Source organism: Amblyomma mixtum, chromosome 1 (genome assembly GCF_055824585.1).
Source record: "Amblyomma mixtum isolate Tamu chromosome 1, ASM5582458v1, whole genome shotgun sequence".
Lineage (NCBI taxonomy): Eukaryota > Metazoa > Arthropoda > Arachnida > Ixodida > Ixodidae > Amblyomma > Amblyomma mixtum.
In genome coordinates, this window is record NC_143012.1 from 313,511,620 (window position 1) to 313,532,837 (window position 21,218).

General features: G+C 46.5%; 1 protein-coding gene across 1 annotated transcript in view; it reads left to right on the plus strand.

The window, feature by feature from the left end:
* The first annotated feature begins 7,448 nt into the window (after positions 1-7,448).
* The window catches only part of nompC (no mechanoreceptor potential C), a 93,149-nt gene continuing 79,379 nt past the window's right edge, over positions 7,449-21,218 (plus strand). Inside the window, exons 1-2 of the mRNA XM_089566987.1 lie at positions 7,449-9,883; positions 10,667-10,768. Of these exons, the coding sequence (XP_089423113.1) occupies positions 8,732-9,883; positions 10,667-10,768 (1,254 nt within the window). The 5' untranslated portion in view covers positions 7,449-8,731. The remainder of the gene's footprint in view (positions 9,884-10,666; positions 10,769-21,218) is intronic.

Below are 21,218 nucleotides of genomic sequence, written 5' to 3' on the forward strand. Positions count from 1 at the left end.
ACTTAATTCTTAAAGATAAGATCACATTAATATGAACATGATCAGAAGCATGGTGAGCCAAAGGAGAGAGGGTATTTCTCAAGTCCAGGACTAATTCCTTTAAGGCTAGTGTTTGACGATTCTAATTCGGGGGGGGAACAGAAAAAAAAGGAAAAACGAGCGATTTCCGCCTTTTAAATGAATTTCCGAAATATGTGGGCAACTATTTTGAGATGCGGAAAAGAAGTAACAGTATTCACAATATTCGTGTGATCTAGAAACATTGTACCATTGCAATATTTTTCTAAGGGGACTAATTGCGGGGGATAAGCAGAGGCACTCGCTTAAAAGTTTCTTTTGTGTTTTGGTATTATTAGCACTTAATAGAGTTCTTGCTGATGTCTTTTTCGCATATTTTAGTAGCTTATTTAGGACAATAGAGTACTTTACTTTTTGTGGCCCGAAGCTAAAGCAACACCACAATGTTATATCTTGGTTTTTTGTATAAATTTTATTTTCAGCGCATGCTGTTCATAAAACTTTTTGTCAGCCAAGGATTATGAAGAAATTTTTCATCCTTTCTACATTTTACTAATGTTGTACTCTCAGGTTGCGCATATAGAAAAATGGCCAGCCGCCGCGGTGGCTCAGTGGTTACAGCGCTCGGCTGCTGACCCGAAAGACACGGATTCGATCCCGGCCGCAGCGGTTGAATTTATATGGAGGCGAAATTCTAGAGGCCTGTGTACTGTGCGATGTATGGGCACGTAAAAGAACCCCAGCTGGTCGAAATTTCCGGAGCCCCTCACTACGGCGTCTCTCATAGCCTGAGTCGCTTTTGGACGTTAAACCCCGTAAACCAAACAAAACCATATCGAACTTGGGCAGCCAGAGCGCCATTAGCGTGGAGCTTAGCTTCCTGCCGACGCCTTCGAGAACAGCGAGCGACAAACCGTCCCTGAGCGCGGCGAGCCCCGTCGGGGAGTCCGGAAGTAGGACCACCATGCTGAACCTGTCTCCAGAGTACGGGATCTCCACGGCGGCCGCGTGGAGCGAGTCCAGACGAGTATACAAAAATTCGTCAACGAGGTGCATCGAAGGCTTGATGACCTCCGTGGTGCCCAGGTTCAAGAAGGGCTTTTTTTTTTGTCTTCCCTAAGTCGAACAGAATGAGCAAGCTTCCCTTAGCCAGGAGTGAGCCAGCTTACTTAGAAACTTAAAGCATGACATGACATGCATTTACGGCCGTCGGTGGGTGCCTAGTTACAATCAGCCTCCAAAATGCAATACCTAGACGTGCTAACTTTCTCAGCTGTTTTCTGACGTACAGTCGTCATTGGAAAAAGTGCAACCTGCAAGCACATGTCATTCGGCGAAATTTTGCCGTGCTGAAGCGTACGTGCTTCGAGAGACAGTCAAGAACATTCGAGTAGTACAAGCACTCTTGTAGTTTCTGTTTCTTCTGTGAATAGTCTACCACCTGCATTGTTTAAAAATCTTTATATCGAGGCAGAAATTGCTTTTTCAGGTTTGTTTTCTGTGGTTGACGTCGTCATAGAACATTTGAGGGGCGAAAAATTGAAATGAAAAATCTAGTCCGAAGAAAATTTTCAACTTTTTACTATTTGTTTCAAAGCGGCTAGTTGTACTCCGGAAGCCACGGGTAGCCGTCAGTGCGTAATATATTATCAGCACTATATTATTATCATATTATATTATCGGAATACGGAGCATTCCTTCGAGGTAAGCTCTACAGTCGCTGCAGCGCGGGGCGCAAAAGCATGTTTTAGAAATGTAATACTGACACTTCATGTACTCACGGTTGTCTGATTGAAATCAGCCTCCAGAATAGAATACTTACAACAACTAGCTAGACGATGTTTGTTAACGTGCTTACTGTTCAACTCACCTTATCTATTTTTTCCTGTACCATCGTCGAGAAAGGAGTAGAGGTACAGCGTACGGATCGTATATCGTTCGGCGAATTCTTTTGCCGTGAGAAAGAGCACGTGTTTAGGGAAATTCTAAGAATCGCTCAAGCGCTGTACAGCTGCGGCTTGAAAGCACCCGTTCCATGAAAATGTCACTGGACGCTTACTACGTTCGGTAATGCGAAATTCAGGGGCAGCTGTTGACGTGTTTTCATCTGCAATGTATTGAGTTAAATGCTTTGAGACAGACATGCAATTAAGTACAGTTACAGACCATCCTTTTTTTTAACATGCTTGCTCATCCAATAACGATTCTCTCCCAGACCTTGTTAGTCAGGATTTTAAATTTACGGGGCAAGGGTGTGGTCTAGTTAGTTGTTGGTGATCCACGACGAAGAATTGCGGCGCATCACCGGAGAGAAAAGTTGACAAACGAGCACTGCTCTCGTGTGTATACTTGAACAGTGTTGCGGTGCTATTCCTTGTCATGAAAGAAACCATGTGATCTGAGCAGTGACATGAAACTTGTTCGAGGTGTTAGAACAAGGTCTGTTTTTTAAAGACGAGGTCTATGCATGTGTTTAGGAAGGTAGTCACAGGAGTCGGAGGAGTTCCGAAGAAGACGAAACGGACCACTGGATCCTGGCGCCGGCGGCGCTAGACTCTGCTCGAACGGTGAGTTTAGCAGCCGCGGCTGTCGAAGCACTTGTAGCGGCACTGCATTCCAGGCAAAATGAACAGGCTGAGCCTATAAGACTGTTTTCGTAATAAAGGCTGTCGTTCGAGCCACCCCGCACAGCACGTTACATGTCAAGGCGGCCAAAGATTGCAGAAATACTGAGTCCGGACGTCGAGAATATCTCGTTTACTTTGAAAAGGCACGGGCTCTTCACTTCGGCAAAGCCTACCTTTTTCCTCATGTGAATAGTCTTCGCCAAGTCATGTGCAGCCCTGCATAACTGCTCTTAGTGCAAAGAGCGTGAGCCTCATACAAGCGCTCTATAAGATGTGCGAAGAGATAAACGCATTTAATGCGTTAGCATTAGAGCTGTCGTTCTCGAGAAAAGCCGGCGTTCGTCCGTCCGTGTCGCGAAAAAGCAGGTGGCAACCTGCCCATTATGGCAGGTGGCAATGAAATTAATTGGAATAAAGTGAATGCAATTGCCACCTGCATGACGTGGCACTGCGCATCTTCGAGAGATAGGCAGCCTCCCGAAGAAATATATCTGGGCAAAAGTTAGCCTTAAGGTAGCTCGGGAAGAGCAACCTGTGTCTCACAAGCCCTACCGGTGGCTGTGTTTGAAACAATCACCTGCCGGGCTGTGGCGTATCGCTTAACCGCTGCACCACTGCGCCAAAAGTGGTAAGAAGAATCCGCGCGATCTATGAATGAAAAGTAGACAATGACCGTGCCTGAAAAGTGATACGCAAAGAGGACCCCAGGCCGCTGAAGGGACTCATTAACGCTATAGCGTCATGTCCTTAAGGCGGAGATTAGTTGTTTCCTCAAGTACTTTATGAGCAGGTGGAACGTTATTGAGCATTGCATGAAAGAGAAGGAGTACTTTCGCGGTACGGATCTCTATTGCTGTCGTGTTTGGCTCTTAAGGGTTCATTAAGCGTCGTCCAATTTTTTTCTGCGTGATCGTATTATTTGCTCAAACAACCTGCTCCCGTTCTCGACTATTAATGAGCTGTGCAAAAGCAGCTTTCTCCTTGGCTAAAGCTGTGTCTTATACTTCGCCGCAGCGAAGCAAGAGTACGGGCCGCTAGTGGCATTTGTTTCATTCCTTTTTGTTAGTGTTTCGTCGGCTCTTGTTTGTGGTGCTTACATGCGGAAGGGACCTGGAAGTGTGACAGACACAGCCACTCCCTCTGTGTCTGAGTAGCCATCGAGGGACAGCCATCCCTACAGCCCAAATAAAAAGGAAGACATAGCCTTGCGTCTTCTTCTCTTTCGTTACCGGATATTTCTGCACCACTTTCGCATGTACCTTTCCTTTTCGAGTGGCCACCCGAATGCCCTTTCGGTGCTAACTCAATCGCTTTCTTAACTTTATTTCTTGGCACCTTCATCTTTTCTGAGACTGAGCAAAGGCAGAAGCCAGAGGTTCATCATGTTTAACTTGACAAGATGGATGGGCAAAGCTTCTATAGATGTCAGTGTGAAAGTGGCACAGCACACAAAAGAATAACTTACCAAACATGATGCAATGCAGCCGTTATGTGGACGCCACTGGACAATGTATAAGGAGACACAAAGAAAGAAAGACTCTTCGGGGCCAATGCAAGAAACCAGCCCCGCTCTAACCTCATGGCCTCCGGCCCTCCGGCTCCTGCGTGAAAACGGCAAAGCAAGCATCCCGCGACGTTCCTCTTCTCTCGGCCAGGTGTGACCCGACATGCAGCGACGAGTGCGTTCGTGTGTCTGGCCCCGACGCTGACGCCTGATCGCTATTCATGACGCCGCGTTGGCTGGCCACTCGTTTGTCGACGCCGATGTAGAGCAGCAGCGCGCTGGGCCTGTGCGGATGACAGCGCTTTGCCTCGCTGCGCAGAGCTGCTGACGACAGCAGTCGTGAACACGCGATACGTCACGGCTTCTCCGCTACCAAAGGTGTCAGATCTTTCCAGCTCGAAGGGTGGTTAAGAGTTATTCAACAGATTCACGTTGCTCGTTGCACTTAAGTAAAAGAATGACCGTCGGTTTGACGCGTTAAAACCTCTGTCGTAACTGGCCGCCACGCTGGTGGCACGAAACGGAAGTTCGGCCAAGTTTATCAACGCGTTGTACGAATTTGAATGTTGCAATGGCGCAACTGTTGGCCAATGATGACGCAATTGATGGCCGTATGCGCCATCGATGACGACTGCTTGCAAATTAGAGATGTAATATTTAAAGAAATTTTGAGCCTTGGAAGAAATAAACCTGTTAATTTCGAGGTTCTTTTCTTTTAACGCAACCTATTAAGCACATTTACCTTGTAACTAAGGAATAAGTGAAGAATTATATATTGGAACCAAATCTAATATGCTGCAAAGCGTTCTCAGGAAAAAATGGTCACATAATTCATAGACTGCAATCGACACGAAGCATTCCATCAGTGTGGCTCGTTACTGCTTGGTAGGGAAATGCTTCCTTGCAAGCCTTTTCCCACGTTCAGATTCACGTGAGTACCTGCGTACTCAAGATTTTGCACGCGCTCTCCTGCAAGTCTGTTGCGCAGCTCCGTATGTACGTTTCCGAACTGCGACCAGTTTCTTTCACTCGACGCATATGACAGGGAAATCGGAGTTGCCGGCATGCGGCTGACATCAGTGGTTGATTGATACAAAGACTTTGCCACCTTGTGGACAGCACATATTGCTTGGCACACTCCTAACAGCTGAAACCAACTTGTACAGAGCGTAGGGACGTGAGACTTTTTTTATCCTTCTTCTAACCCGTGAAAAAAACAACTTTTTTTTCACTACTTCTTCTAGGCTTTTTCAGGCAGTCACATCTCTAGTTGCAGCTAGCTCCCGTTCGTGCCCGGTGGCAACTATAACCCTTGATAAAGAGTCAGCGTTTCTCATGTTTCCATGTTTGGGTGTGTCCACAGTTTGGGTATTAAGTGGCTTATGAGAGCGTCACACGGGGCCAAACACGTGAAAATTCGACGCAACCTTATCCACACGTTGAATTCAAACAAACTGGGAGTACTGCAAACATTCTTGTTCATCTTAACCAGTCTAGTACATGTTACAGAAAAGAAGTGACCGATTACAATTACAGTTTCTTCATCTGAAATGCAACAAATTTCAGTGGTCAGTTACGATCCCCAGAAAGTAACTGGACAATCACAAAATAGCAACCTTTTTTCTCTCGCTTGTTTTGGCTGCGTTATTGGTTATGAGTGACGATAAGAATAGTTTGCATATCTGTTGGCTCTCCGTGCTTGCACTTCTCTGGTTTTTTTGTGCGCGCATCAATGCGTCCGGCTCTGTATAAAAAGTGCAGATCGGCTGCCTTCCGAAATGAAGTTGTTTGTCAGCGCAGTTGTGCGTCCTCCTCGTTCTTGTTCTTTGTCTGCAAGCGCCGTTTTTTCTCAAGATGAACCTGAACCAACTCGCCCAGCAACACACCTTATGCAAGAGAAAGGCACTCAGGCTATGAAGGACGCCGAAGTGAAGGGCTCCCGATAATTTCGACCACCCGGGGTTCTTTAATGTGCATTTAGATCGCACAGTACATGGGCCTCTAGAATTTCGCCTCCATCGAAATTCGACCACTGCTACCGAGATCGAACCCGCGTCTTTAGTGTCAGCAGCCGAGCACCATAACCACTGAGCCCCGCGGCGGCATACTGGCAGTAATCAAGAGTATGTATTAGTCTTTGTAGTGCAGGCATACGAGAACAGTGAAGTAAATAAGATTGACAACAAGGATCTCCAGGGTAAGCATTTCAGCAGTCAAGTATAGGCCGTAAAAGAACTAAAGGGGTGAAAATATGTGCGTGCCGTGAACGTTTACTATTAATCTGAAACGGAGAAGGCAACTTTTTGTTTCTCTTCGAACTCTTTTTTTTTTCTAGACACATGATCCCCTTAATGCTCTTTCGGGTTCTATGTAAAAGTAAGAAGTAAATTTGATTCTGTGTGCGAAACAAGTTTTTCGTTTCGTATTGCTCCTTCCTGTGCACCCCTGTAGCCCCGAGCCCCACTGCACTACCTATTCCACCCCCCACTCCCCTTCCCTGCCACGCCGTTGCCTTGACGCTCTCATCTGCATAATCATCATTGGACGTATTGGAGACACGCGCTCTTTGGGCCATTGCACAAGATTGAAAGCTCACCCATGTCTGCCCTTCTTTTTCCTGTGAACCATGATTCTCGCAAAATGACACAGCTACCAGGGGTGAAGATGCGACACCTAATCGAACCTCACGCGTTCACTTTGGCGTCGCCGTCCGTTCGGCATGCCCAAAGAGGTCTCGTTTGTTGTGGCGCGGCCGGTGGACAAGAACACACCTCCTCTAGGGGACAAAACAACGCTCTGTTACTACAGCTCGACGAAACCGAGATACCTGAAAAGGGTGGAGACGCCGAGCAGTTAATTTTTCTATTGACCGGGCGCTTCTATATTTTTGTGCGCTGCTCTTTACGTTCGGACGTCCTTAATGCCTCTCTTTCTCTCTCCTACTATCCACTCGTTCGTTGCGGCATTCTCCTCCCCTGTGGTAACAGCATTCGTTCATTTCTCGTTTCTTTTGTTTCTCCTCATTTCTGACAAACTCGGCGCGCGAGCCCAAGCTACGTGACCGACGACGGGACGTGACCACCGCTTTCGGCGACGGCGGCTAGCGCTCGGGGGCTTCGGAAACGGGGTCGTAAGCATAGAGCCACCGCTGTGCCCCTTCGCCAAATTACGCATAAAACGCACATCGAGCCAGGTGAGTGGAGGGGGACGAAGGAGGGAAGGCAGGAGGTGTCCAGGGAGGGGCGCTTAGCGGCGACCGCGTGGACGGCTTGTCGGCGAAAAAAAAGAAATACGCTCCAAGGGCCCACTTTTCTCTCTCTCTCTTCTCTGCCGGTCTTTCCAGCCGCTCATTTTCCGCCCTCCACCCCTTTTTTGCCTTGCCTAAACGCCACGCGCTCTCCCACACTGCTCGTGGCGGCGTTCGTGACGTCATGGGTGGGCCCGCTTTATCCTTGCCTGTAGCGGGCCGTGGCCGATAGGAACCGAACTGCTGGTCAAAACGCCTCGTTTCGGGGCAACGGAAAGGCCGTTGCGTCGTGGGCTCATTGGAAGCGCGCGTCCTGGGTGAAGACCAGTAATTCTTGGAAGTCATCGACGCTTCGCTGCTGAGGAGGCTCCCTCGCAGCGGTGACTCACTGTTGTCCTGGGATGTCCAGCAGAACGTGTCGTCGAAGTTAAAGTCCTAAAGTCAGGGGCTCTTGCGTCGGACCGCAGGCTTGCTGCACCTTGTTGGCTTTTCCACTGTGGATCGTTGAAGTCACTTGTTAAGTTCGGTCGTCGTCCAGTGCGTCGTCGTTGTGGTAGTGCGCAGCGCAAAGTGTTCTCGCGTGTGTATGTGTGTCAAGTAGAGATCTTCCGTCGCACGGTGATCATTCTCTTCGTTTGCCGTAAGTGAGGTGGTGCGCGCGAGTGCTCCTTTGCACAAAGGAAGCAATGAGTTCGACCATCGGTCAAGGAAAAAGCGGATACCAGAGAAGTGCTGTGGGTGTGATGTTGTAAGGGCTCTGGTTACGCTTCGACACCCAGACATGAGCCTCGAAAAGGCGAGAATGAACAAGGCCTCATCATAATTTGAGCAGTGCCAACGTAGCTCTGGTCGGACGGGCGACAATGTAATCTCAGTGCAAGCTCCAACTTCGGTCGCGAAGCATCGGTGGCTTAAGCGAAACAAAGCATAAAGAGAGCTGGTACGCTCAAGGACTTTAATTCCATAGCTTTGCAGTAGACTTCCCTGACGGATGTGCGTCTCTCAAAGCAAGCTTCCATTTCACGCGTTCTGTGTTAGTTCTCTTTCTTGCTTTTCTTGGTTCTTTAATAAAACCTAACCGCTGTGCTTGTGGTGACATCCGCCGTGAGGACCGAATAAAAAAAATTCTAAGCGTTACTTGCGCAGTTCACCGAAAGCCTCGCCGACCTTGCTACTATAACCTGCCAGTCTCGCTTGCTTGAGCACTCAAAGAAAAAATGACCGACAAAAAAATGAAATGAAAGCCGCCTTTCGACCGAAGCGGTGCATTAGTATGACGCTCGTACATTCGGGAACTTGAAATAGCGAGGGGAAAAAAAAAAGGCGCCCTGAGCGATGGCGTCTGACAACAGTCCCTCGCAAGATGGCGGCCGTCGCCTTGGAAACCGATGGAACTCAGAGGAGGCCATCATGGATCCAATTCGTCTGCTCCAGGAGCTCGAGCGGGAGGCGAACGAGAAGCGGCGCGGCACTCGCGCCGCTGCAAACGCTGCGGACGCTTCGGGCGCCCCGAACAAAATCGCCAACGGTCCTTTATTGCTCCTGGACGACATGGCGGCGTCCAATGACAAGACGCCGTTGCTTAAAGAAACCTCAACCCTCAACGGTCCTACCGGAACCGGTCGGCGGAAAGGACAGAAAAAATCGCTCCCCGCGCGGAAGAAGCCCCCCAGCGTCAAAGAAAAAACGGGAGTCGGTGGAGGGGGTCGAGGCGGATCCACGCTGCCAGTCAACAAACATCCCAAGACGTCGAACAAATCCAGCAAGTCAACTGTCAAGCCGGTGGAGAACAGCATCCCCAAGGTGAGCTTCGAGGATAAAAAGGCGCTCACCCCCGTTCCCGAAGAACAAAACAAGCAAGATGTGCCGGCTCAGCTCGAGTTCAAGATTCGCGAGCAACCCGACCTGCTTGTCCAGGAGGGTGGCTCAAAGAATGCGACGACGATGCCCGTCGTGCCGATTCCCGAAGTGGTCTCCTCCGTGGAGCCGAAGCCCAAGGAGAAGACGAGCGTCCTCTCCAGGATGAGGGACGCCGCCAAGAAGATCAACGTGGCACCGAGTAAACTCCAGCAGACTGTGATGAACGCCAAGCTTCTTCACAACAGGCTTTCTCTGTCCAAGCCAAACTCCCATCAGGATTCTTCAGATCCGTCGCTAGCAGAGTCTGGTAGTGGCCAACCTCAGCAAGAATCCTCCGCTGCGGCAGCTGCCATGGACTTGCTGTTCGCCGATTCTCCGGATTCCATGGCCGAAGAAGAGGCTTCCACGGACGCGGGTGAAAAAAAGGAGGGCACCGCTGAGGATGCGGCGGCCTCGAAGCCTCCTGAACAAGAGCGGCCCAAAGGAGCCACGTGGACGGGAACGACGGCGAACGCCGAGCTCGCGCTGAAGATCTTGAACATGTCTCGTAGGGGAGACTGGCTCGGTGTCGATGCTCTGCTCAAGCACGTTGAGAAAGGAGACCTTCCTGCGGACCTCGCTGACGAGGTAAGTATGATTTAATTTTTCAGCCCGCAAATCTTTAAGGAGTATGAATTAAAGAAACCAGAAGTTGACCTAACGGCGTTTAATGTCTAATTTCCCAACTGGATCAGGAAGGCGCGGTGTCCTCGTCTTCGGTTACTCTGAGCAGGTATGAATAAAAGATACAGGCCCTCCCTCTTTTAAGTATTTTCTCGTGAAGGAGGAAGTGTACTTGTTTTTCGGGAGTTTTCACTGGTGAGCTCACGCGCTTCTGGACTTTCCACACAAGAGCTCAGTGATGCATCGCTAATAGTCGTGGACTAAAGCTGACCTTTCTGATTGGAAACCTGATGCTTATATGAAATAAAGTTCTTAATAACTGACTAAAAAACAATTATCGAAGATTCTCTTCTCCATTAGGACTCATATAAGCGGATTCACGCTGGTCAGTCTCAGCACTGTGCTTGTTTAGAAATAATACATTACTTGCGCGAACTGTAGACGAGGAACTAAAGTTAAAATAAGATACGATATGATCAGACGCGGTCTAAGCACACAATTTTGCAATTTCTGAGTCTCTCAACTTCTTGAGGAACTTAAATTCTTGCGAAGCCGGGAAACCGTTCTAGCCTGAAAACAGAGTTGGTCGTTAATTATCCCGGATATAAAACACCGGTAGTTATTTCCCTTATCTCAAGATTTTGCTTTTGTTTTATAGCGTTCTTAGGTTATTTGGCGCCGCCAGGAAAAGGGGAATCAGAGCTTTCTACTAAATCTTGTTTTTCTACATCTGCTTTGACAATGCAGGCCACGGGATTTACTCCACTTATGTACGCCGTCAAAGACAGCCGTGTGGGCTTGGCCGACAAATTTATTGACCTCGGTGCCAATGTGAACGCCAAAGCAAAGGTAAGTGGGCTGCTTGCGAAGCAGAGTCTCTCAATACCGTTGCTAAGCTGGAATGTGCTCTCAGCTTAAAGATAGCACGGGATTTAAACCAACGCTATGCGCCAACGTTCTTACGCGATGAAATGATCCTGGTGCTCCAAAATCATAAATGCGCTATTTCATTTTAGATACATATAACAGCTGCCTGGTAGCTGATTTTATGGTTACGTACAGTTTCGACAGATTGTGCACTTTGTGTCCGGCTTGTGTATAGGTTTTCTTAGTTAATATATACCGGTTTATCTCTTTCTCTATATATATAGCGTTGACGGTCTGTATATTTTCACGCTAGTTCGTCCTCGTCGGAAACACTGTTTTGCCTGTATAAGCAGCTCTGTGCACACCGCTAAGCATAAAGTGTCTATAATTATGGTAGAAGTTACACCTTTTTCTTTCGTGGTGTGTATTCCAAACTATACCATTGGCGCACAGTCATGTTTAAATAATTTATCAATTTTATTCCTTTTGTTCGGTTTAAACAACAAGCCTTGCCTATGTTTCATACGACGATAGCTCACAAAAGCCATAGTTCTTTCTCTACGCTTCGTTTCCGTTCATGGGCACAGCACTACCAAACAAGTTTTTTATTCACTTAACGACGTACCTTGCACACAAACCTGGCTCACGGCCCCACAATTTCGTTTCACGAAATTTTTTACCGACCTCACCTCTAGCATTTAGCCCTTTTAGGCCCAGTGATATAGAGACCAATAGGCGTCACAGTGGAAAACATGTCTACTGGTGTTGCAATACATTCAAAATATAAACACGTATTTCCATGGGGTATCTACTTTTCACTTCTCGGACAAAGGTTCTTATTCACAATAGGGGTCTAAAAAATCTACACGCTCTGCTGTCGCTAATGTCAGTTGGCACTGCCTCGTTTTCAAAGCTTACAGGAAAGGAAACAGTTTAAATTTTCATCTAATAAGTGCAAGAGCACTAATATGCCTCAGATTATTCCTAGAGAATAAATTCCTTTAGAGAAAAGTACTTTAGTGCATTTGAGGATATCGATTAAAACGCATGATTCTAAATAGAATAAATGGAAGCTGGAGGCTCTGTCGTAAAATGTTCGCCGTGATTGTGTTTGAGTTACTTGCGATTGCTTGTTTATATGATTATAAGAAACATTCCGCACTCGATATACCTTCAGAGCAGGCAATTTTGGGGGAAAAGAAAGAAGGGCCAAGAGTTGCTCAGCCCATGCGGTGACGTGCAAGACGCTGATATAGATTCATTCGCCGACGAAGTATTAGTAGTCGTCGCACGAGCGGGCAGAAAGACAGCTGAATGCTAAAGTAGTAAACCTGCACATCTTCTAGGCCTTGACATCAAGACTGAAAATTGCGACAATGATGAAGAACCAAGCGGTAATGTGACAGCACCGAAAGCTGAAAGCCATCCTAGAGTCTACTCTCACAGAACAAACGCTTGTGTGGGTGCAGAGTAGTAAACTGCCGAAAACTGAAAAAAATAACAGAAAAATACGAACCTCTGTAAAAAAACAAAGGAACTTTACCACACAACTACTTCAACAAGTTGTTTGATGACTTAATCTATGAGCACATAGCTTTGCAAGCTTTTACTCTGGCCAAAAAGCTGGACACTGAGCTCTAAATGAAAATCTTATAGGCCCTCCTAAATGCACGGCTATTAAAACAAAGGTGCGCGGTTTTCCTTGCTTTTACACGCTGCCTCCCGATATAACTAATGCGTGCCTCCAGCCAATTCAAGGTTTGGGCATGGAAAGGACCGCTCACTGCCCTCTACAAATATGATATAAAAGATAATTGCGAGCTGTGTGAAATTTCATAGCCTCGTACTTCATGCCAGCAATATCGCACACACCACGAACTCAAGCATAACAAGAACTGCTTGAAAGCTTATCAAGAAAAATAACATTTTAACAAAATTAAGTCAGTTCAGTCGCATTATTGGTACACTTGTTGGACAGAGTACATGGACATCACTATCTATCTCCTTAGACAATTAAATGCTAGTCATGTCAGTATGCATTTCGCACAAAACAAGTCCCACTGACTCCATTTGAAATCACGCAATAAGTTGATAATCAAAGGCTTATGTGATATTTTCTTTTTGATTATCTTCTTCCTAAACATACTACTTTTAGGCGTCAGTTTTTATACACCAAACAGTCTTTCCCTACTTTCACTTACACTTAGTATCGCTTTTTTGTTCATCAAATAATCGTGTGACGTTGCCGCCGTCCTGTAGCTGATGGGTGGACCCTCCTTGCCGTGGTTATATTGTAATCACAGGCGACAACAAGGGCAGGATAATTAATACAGAAGACAAGGCAAGGTGGAAAACTCCAACAGTTAACGTAAAGACCCAAGCGACACGTTAGACACTTGCCCCAATGTAACATGGCGAAATTGTCTCGTAACGCGCTCGCGCAAGGTACACTCGCGCCAAGTTCCTCGCATTCACTCACATCGACTCGCTGAGGTAGCCTTGCCGCTGTGGTTGTAGGGATCGTCCAGCCGAGAGCTCTCCATCGTGCTCATTACTCCGCGCTGGAACCCGAGTTGTCTGTAGCGGTCCTCCACGCCAACCCTCACAGTGTCGTCCTCAGCAACGTCCGGCCGTAGCGAGTATTACTTCACCGCTGTGCGACCACGACACTTCAGTCGGAACTCGTCATGACCTGCCCTCACGACTCTCTTCCACATCACGCACCACACCCCAGAACCTCCATTCCATTTTCTTCTTCCTTTCTCCCTTCCTTTCTCCCTTTCTTTCTCGTCAGTCCCCGTCACGCACACTTATTTGTCTTCACTGCCATGTCATCTTCAGGAATATCTTCTGTGTCGTCTTCAGGAGCCTTACAATCTTGTTCTGGTGTATGCCCCACTCCCCTCTTATGTAATACCCGAGTGGGAACTTAGATTATTCGAATAAATAAATAAATCAAACAAATAAATCTCGGGATGAAAGGGTTAAAGCACTGTGCATATCTTGGGGGCACACAAAAATATACACTCCATAGAAAAAGGTTAAGCAGTAAGAAAAACGAGATTGTAGGGCAGTCACGACAGAGAAGTCAACTAGAAGAGAGCTATTGGTGAAAAACAAGAATCTTTCAAATGAATGACAGCAAGCAGGCAACCGGGCATCCCTGGTTAAGCGAACAATGTCCTCAAAAGAGCAGCTTGGACTCTGCATATTGGACAGGTTCGCAGTGGCCTCTTTGTCGCAGAGAAAGTGCTTTTGTACGACCTGTTTTCGAAGCTGTGATAATTATCCTAAAAGGCGATATTGAAGTATGTCGAGATTACTCTTTATACCACAATGTCGTTTCTTTCTTTCTTTTGCCTTTCTGAAAGTTTGACACATCGGTACTTTTTCACGCACTTTTCGCCAAGAAAGGAAGCTTCAGTTTCTTTTTCACAACAAATATGTGCGTTTCGATTTCAGAACTGTCCGTCATAGATGTCCTTCGTGTATAGGGGTTGTATGAGTTCACTGCAGCTGACCATAGTTCTTCTCAAGTCCAGTACAAGGAAGTCAAAGCTCAGCTCGGAAAAGCTTCATTCTTCATGACTGCCGCCGGTTTCAGTGCTGCGCACGATCTCGACTACTACATTAGTTTCGCACTTACCTGACCGCTTCAACTAACGACTAGAGTCCGGCTCATTACCTGAACCAATGAGCCTAAGTACAGAGCCCTTACAGTCATTAATGATGAGCTTCTTTCTCCCTTCTTTTTCTTTTCAAGGACGCCCGCTTAGGTGGCCGTCCTTGCACTCGTAGCATTAACCCGTGCATGGAAGGGCGCCAGCTATGTCTGCCTTTTACCGACAGGCATCTTTCCAGGTACTAGATGTTGTTAACTGGTGTCGCTGTTCGCCTGAAGTGCTAATGGCAGTCGTCCAAGGTGGAGTATGTTTTAAGCAAGGAAGCATTTGCAGCTGACGTCAGTTTGATGCTGGTTGTACTTACCCTCCCGTTTGCCTAGTACTCTGCGGTTATGAATAGAAGGTTTGTCGTAACCTAAGGGGTATCCAAATCCTGATCAGCTCGGCCAAACCTGCGACGTTCCAACTCGGACAGCCTAGCCGCAGATTGGGATGCCTTGTTCTCGGGCATAATGTTCGCTTTGACAAGTGAAAGGTTTGGTTTTGCAAATGAGTTAGTGTCAATTTAATTTTTTTTCAGACATTATGCAGGGTAACAGCTTCCAATTACGCACGGCACTTCATCAAGTTTTTTATCCATAGTCATCTTCTGATCCCTACTTATATATCATTTGCACCTTTTCACTTACGATCCAGAAACATTCACCATACCCAGAAGTTCCAGAAACACGCAAAATTTTCAGTTGTAACAACTTCACCAGCGCTGCGCCGAGGAACAAAGACAGAGAAGGAAGGACAAGGACAAGCGCTTTGTTCCCTGTCTTTGTTCCCTGTTTGTTCTCTGTCTTTGTTCCTCGGCGCAGCGCTGGTGAAGTTGTGAAAATGTACTAACTAGCTCTAACCACCATTTTTTTCAGTTGTAAGTACTTTATGAAAGCTATTTTTTTCGTAGCGTAAGGTTTCACCGTAGCAATCAACATATCCGCAGATTCTGCCATGGCAAGTTTCTAGTTTTGCACTCTTTATTGTCAAAAGCACACCTCATTGGTTTTCTGTGGCAGTCTTAAGTACTCAGTGCTAGCGAAGGACAGTCTTTAAAAGCAAGATTTTGCTATGCATTAAAAGGTTAAGCCATTGTAATAACAATGTTCATAAGAGTATCTTACAATATTCCAAAGTTGCCGGACGATAAAAAGTGATGTCCAAGAATGATTTGACTGCTCGGCATCTCAGTCTCAATTACGAGGGTAGGCGGAGACGGCACCGATATGTTCTGATCACTTACGACTTATTCGAACACCTGCAACAGATAAGTTTGTCTTTTTTTATTTGTATCGTCATCCATCGAGCATTTCAATACATCAAGTGGAGGACCTATCGTTATTCTTCTGAGGGTATATAGGCTGAGTAATCCGAGCACACTTTGTCGTTTTTATAGCCCGGCCATCCGGGTGCTCAGCAGAAAGTCAAATTTTGTTTATAAAAGGCGTGAGGTAGGTATACCTGCTGCAGAAAGGCCAATCTTTAGTTATGCTATGGCGACAGCTGTTTCTTAAAACGTCGTAGTTTCTACCTTAATACGGAACGATACTCGCTCAAAAGCAAAGGTGGTTTGGTCTCCCGAACGTGTTCAGTTAAATAACGAACGCGTTCAGTTAAATAAGGAGATTATGAGATCTCAGGGCTTGATGTAACAAATAGTGAATCTTCAGCAACTGTGGCTGAGCAACTTGCGTTATCAGTGCTTCATTGCAGGCTTCTATTTGTTTCATTATGTTGCTAGCCGCATTTTGCCTTCAAAACTAACACATAGTTACCTACTCTCCGTCTTCAGCCTCTTTATACTGTTCTGCAGACTCTCACTCCTCGTGGTCGCTATACTTCTAACTTAATGTTTCTACCTTTAATATATATCATCTTGCTTGCAACAGCGTTATTTATCTACTGTTAAAATACTTGGCAGATAAGAAGCTCACTAATATTATCTAATTTTTAGAGCTAACAGAAATAGATGTTCTTGTTACTCGTGCTGGCACACTTTTCTCTCTCCCTTTCTTCCGGCTCCTTTCTAAACGAGAACGGCCTTCCTGCGTCTCACAGAGTCTAACCGAACGTTAAGCGAAGCTTTTCCGTCAATTCGTAAGCTATTGTTAAAGCACCTACGCGTTAGATATTCTTAGATCTGCATTGCTGTTTCCTAATCACTTTGACTGATAGAAATTGTCCCATTAAGTTGCTAAACGACTTTAACATATCTTTACAAAATCTCCACGCTAATTCAGACAGATAGGGAAGCGCATTGATGCAAATTGAGGCAGTTCATTAACAACGCGCGGAAAGGTAACTCCTTGCATTTCTTTTTTGCGTACGTCAGTACCTGCTTATTTAGGGCGAATTGCAACTATAATGGCTACAGTATCTTCCAGAAACATTTTCTAGAGGCAACTCCATTCGGCTTCTGTTTTGGTAAAACTTTATTCTGTTTCTCTTTCTACCTATGCTGATCTTTGTCCGTCAGCGAAAGACTCATTTTTCGCCCCAGAATTTACAATTTCAACTTTTCCGCCACTGAACTCGAACCAGTGACATCAAGATCGAGAAGGACTCAGTGATCACCGTCGGGAAATAAGTGGCTCTGTCGCGTTGCCTCAGAAATCCGCGGTTATTACGAACGCAGTTTGTTTGCGAAAAAGGCCTGGGGTGGCGACACCTATCTGTAATTTGTTGGCCTTTTCTAGCTCGAAAAAACTTCATTTCCATTGAAAGCTAGCTTCTTTTTTTTTTAACGTGGTAGTTTATTACTAAAAGTCAACTTCAATTCATCCGCAGTGTCCATTTAATACATGCCAGTATCCACGAATCAATACATCTTGCTGAATAGACAACCTCAAATCCTGTTACTAACAATAAAGCTTTACTCCTTCAACAAAAGCGACATGCTTCAAATGTGCATGCCACAAAGAGCTACGCAAGTGCCACATAGGCAATCTGCAAGCGTATAAGCGGCGCTGGAAAATTTTCGCCAAGCGACTCCCATCAGCTTCAAAAGCACAAGACTTGCAACCTTCCAAGAAAAACCTATCCGTGTCTTTTTGCACACGATCTGAAGTGTCGGAAGAGGAATTCTTCGTGTATGAAAGATTTCCTTCTTTATCTTCATGGTATCTCGCCTCTGCAGACGTCTGGGGCGGTTAGATAACGTGCTTCACCATAGCATGCAACCAGCGTTGCACAGAGGCTACGCAGGACTTCCTCTTTCGATATCCTATTTCCAGTGATGCCCTGCTGTGTCAGACTGGTCTGCTGAAGAATAAAGAATGGCCTGCGATACTGAATTCGCATGCACATGCAGCAGATGATTTTCGCTCACGATGAGCTGTGCGCTACCATAATGGCGAACAAATATCAAACACTAGCCATGTTGCCACAGTGTTGTTCTCGACAGCCGATGCTAAGCCAGCAACGCAAAGTGAAGTAAATACAGAAGCAGGAAGTACGATGTACATCACAGTCATGATACAGTCGCGTTTAGAGGGACCTACAGTACTCAAGATGGCATCAAAGTTTTATCAAGAAGTAGTGGACATCCGGTGGTGAGAAAACTTTTCTAACTGCTAACAGCACATTCTATTATTGTAAAGCGCAAGCCCTACTAGAGCCGTCGCCGGAGCTTTGCAGGTCGTGCCGAGTGAGGATGTTATCTCAGGCCTAACAATTTACTCAAGCTTTCTACTTATGGATACAAAACGAATACGTATAGATAGGCGACTTAAACGAAAATTGCTCTATATTTTTCAGAGCGCTAGCTCTTAAGGCGAAGGTTTCCGGCCTATGTGTAGTAGTCGGGGATGTCAGCATCGACCGTTCGGTGGACACCACAACATCGTCGGGATGGAAGCCAGGAAGAGGGGTTTGAAAGAAGGAGGAAAAGAGGCGTCGTAGTAAAGGGCTCCGAACATTTTGATGTACTCCACGCGCTCCCTCTAGAAATCTACAAGGGACAAAACAGCGACCGGGTGAAAAGCGCGCAACTGACAACTAATTTATTGATAGATATGGTTAACCTTTATTCTAACTCAGGTGAAATTTGACCGAAACTGTTGTACAGGTGAGCCCTACAGTGCGGTCCTAAAGATATGTGCCTCGAAAATCTAGCCTGCAAGCCAGAGAATGCAAACTTCATTAAGCAGAAAACAGCGCAAAATGCGCAGTCTCTCAAAATTCTGCATTCCTTTTGGGTCTTCCTGCTGACGTCCAGTTATTTTTTTGGGTGGGGAATGTGTACACATACGCTCGGTGAGCGTATGTGAGCGCCGAGTGAGCGCGATGAACACTGAGCAGCATCTAGCATGGCGCGATGACAGTACGCCGACTTTTTTCTTATTTTCTGCGGCCGCGAGCGCGAAAACAAGCCTCGTAGTGGTGTCGCTGCTCTCGCGTAAGGTGAGGCCAACTGTCAGGCACGACGTCCGTTTGTGGAATACCAGATTAGCTCCGTCCCTTCTGACACGCGTTCAGTGTAGGATCGCGCGGTTGAATCTTAGCTTAGTACCGTTTGTTCGCCGGCACCTCTGACCCCGGATCGCAATTTGTGGGAAACGTCCATGCAGGTGGGGAAGAGGGCTGCCTGTTCTTTGACGCTTCGTTGTTTTGTGTGCCTGCGCCTGGTGACGTTGCAGCAGTGGGTCGGGGGTCAGGGGCGATTTTATTGGAGCGTGGAGTGTGTCCCGCACTCCGCGGCGCGAAGACTTCGCAGAATTCATTTGGCGAGCCTCTGTGTGTGTTTTTATGTACTAGATAGTGTGGACTTGTGTTTCTTAGCGAATGGACGTGACCGGCATGCACATGGGCGCCTGACGAAGAGGACGGGTCGGAAATTAGAAGTATAAATAGAAGGCGCAGCCCGGCTGCGCGCTTACTCTCTCCTCTCTCCTTCATTTGACGTGGGCAGGTGTAAGCTGCTGAGAGTAGGTGGCGCGCGCCCCTGTATAGCTTTTGTTAACTTATTCTTACTTTTCGTTACCGAACCTTACTTCGCAGACGGCAGTAACGAGCCTAAGGAGATCTGGGTAATAATGCCTCGGATAGAGCGAACAATGACCGCATGAACATAGTGACACGGTCTGACGTAGACTGTGTGCCTTGGGTTTTATTGTTCGTTCTCTTGTATGCCTTGCCTTGTGTAAGCCATCTGTCATGTAATAATATTAACCAAGGCTAGGCCACACGCCGTCGGTGAAAACTTGTGCATGCTTTCTTGCTGTAAACCGTGTAAGGGAAGGTAACCAAAAGTGTTCTTGCTTTTTCTGACGCCGTATTGTAAACACGGCACTGATATGAAGATATCGCATTTATAAGAGTGAAAACAGCGTTCAAGTTAAAAGAAGGAACACTGATGGTGGCGGATACACACACGTTGCACCTTCACAGCACTCAAGGGGTCTAAACAAGGAGTCTTCAAAGCTTCAAGGGATCTAAACAGCTTATTCGGGCTTGTCAGCAACCGATTAAAGCTGCGAAATCAGCCAAGCCTTTGGGAATATTACTATGATTCAACGCACAGCCAGCAATTTGTCCTAAAAGTACAGCCTGAGAGGTGTGCCTCTCTGTTGTGCACCTACAGTCGCAGGACACACGTGTTGGATGAAGAGGTTTCTATGGAAGCCATATACCAGAACCTAAATAAATATGTGGTGAGCTTGCCATGCACTCCCAGGTTTTTGAAGAAACCGTCAGACTTCACCTGCATCGCATTGAGAAGGCCCTGCAAGTGGGCACTCTAGCTATGCACTTTTGAGTGCTGCTGTCTGGAGTCTGTCATATCTGCAGTGTATCCACATTCGATAGAGTGCTCATCAGTGACGAGTGATCGAGAGCTCATCAGCTGACAGCACGGAATTCTGTGCCTCTCATCGGGAGATCATCTCTACTCTCACGCAAGCGCTTCGTTTCTCTTCGCCGCAGTTGTGGAGGGGTAACATGTGTTTTAGTCCTTGTAAATGTTCATATGCATACCCCAAGCGTTTTCCCAGCATCGGAGGCAGTTTTTTCGTATAAGTATTCATTTTTCCTATGGGACAACAAAAACGGCAAGTAACTTTTCGAATACCTTTTATAAGGCACTGTAAGTTTCTCATTGGAAAGTGGTGATGTGCCTTAGTTTCTGTTAAGGATAGTATGCGAGCTTCAGCTTTCGACAGTAGCTTAGGAGAAAGAGAAAAGGTTTGAACACACATCATTTACGCTCCAGTGAGAGCAACGTGACATTGCTTTACCAAGTTCCTGCACGTGTTGAGAGACATTAACTTTTGTATGGTATGGTATGGTATGGTACGGTACGGTACGGTACGGTACGGTACGGTACGGTATGGTATGGTATGGTATGGTATGGTATGGTATGGTATGGTACGGTACGGTACGGTACGGCGCGGTGCGGTGCGGTATAGTACGGTATGGTATGGTATGGTATGGTATGGTATGGTATGGTATGGTATGGTATGGTATGGTATGGTATGGTATGGTATGGTATGGTATGGTATGGTATGGTATGGTATGGTATGGTGTGCGTGGTGTGGTATGGTATGGTATGGTATGGTATGGTATGGTATGGTATGGTATGGTATGGTATGGTATGGTATGGTATACGGGGTTCAACGTCCGAAGCATCATATGCGCTTTGAGAGGCGCCGTAGTAGAAGCCTGCGGATTATTTCAGACCATGTGCGGTGCTTTCACTGTAGGCGAATGGGCTGGGGCGACGAAGGCTGGAAATGGGCACCCTGCCGAAGACTTTTGAACACGACGAACAG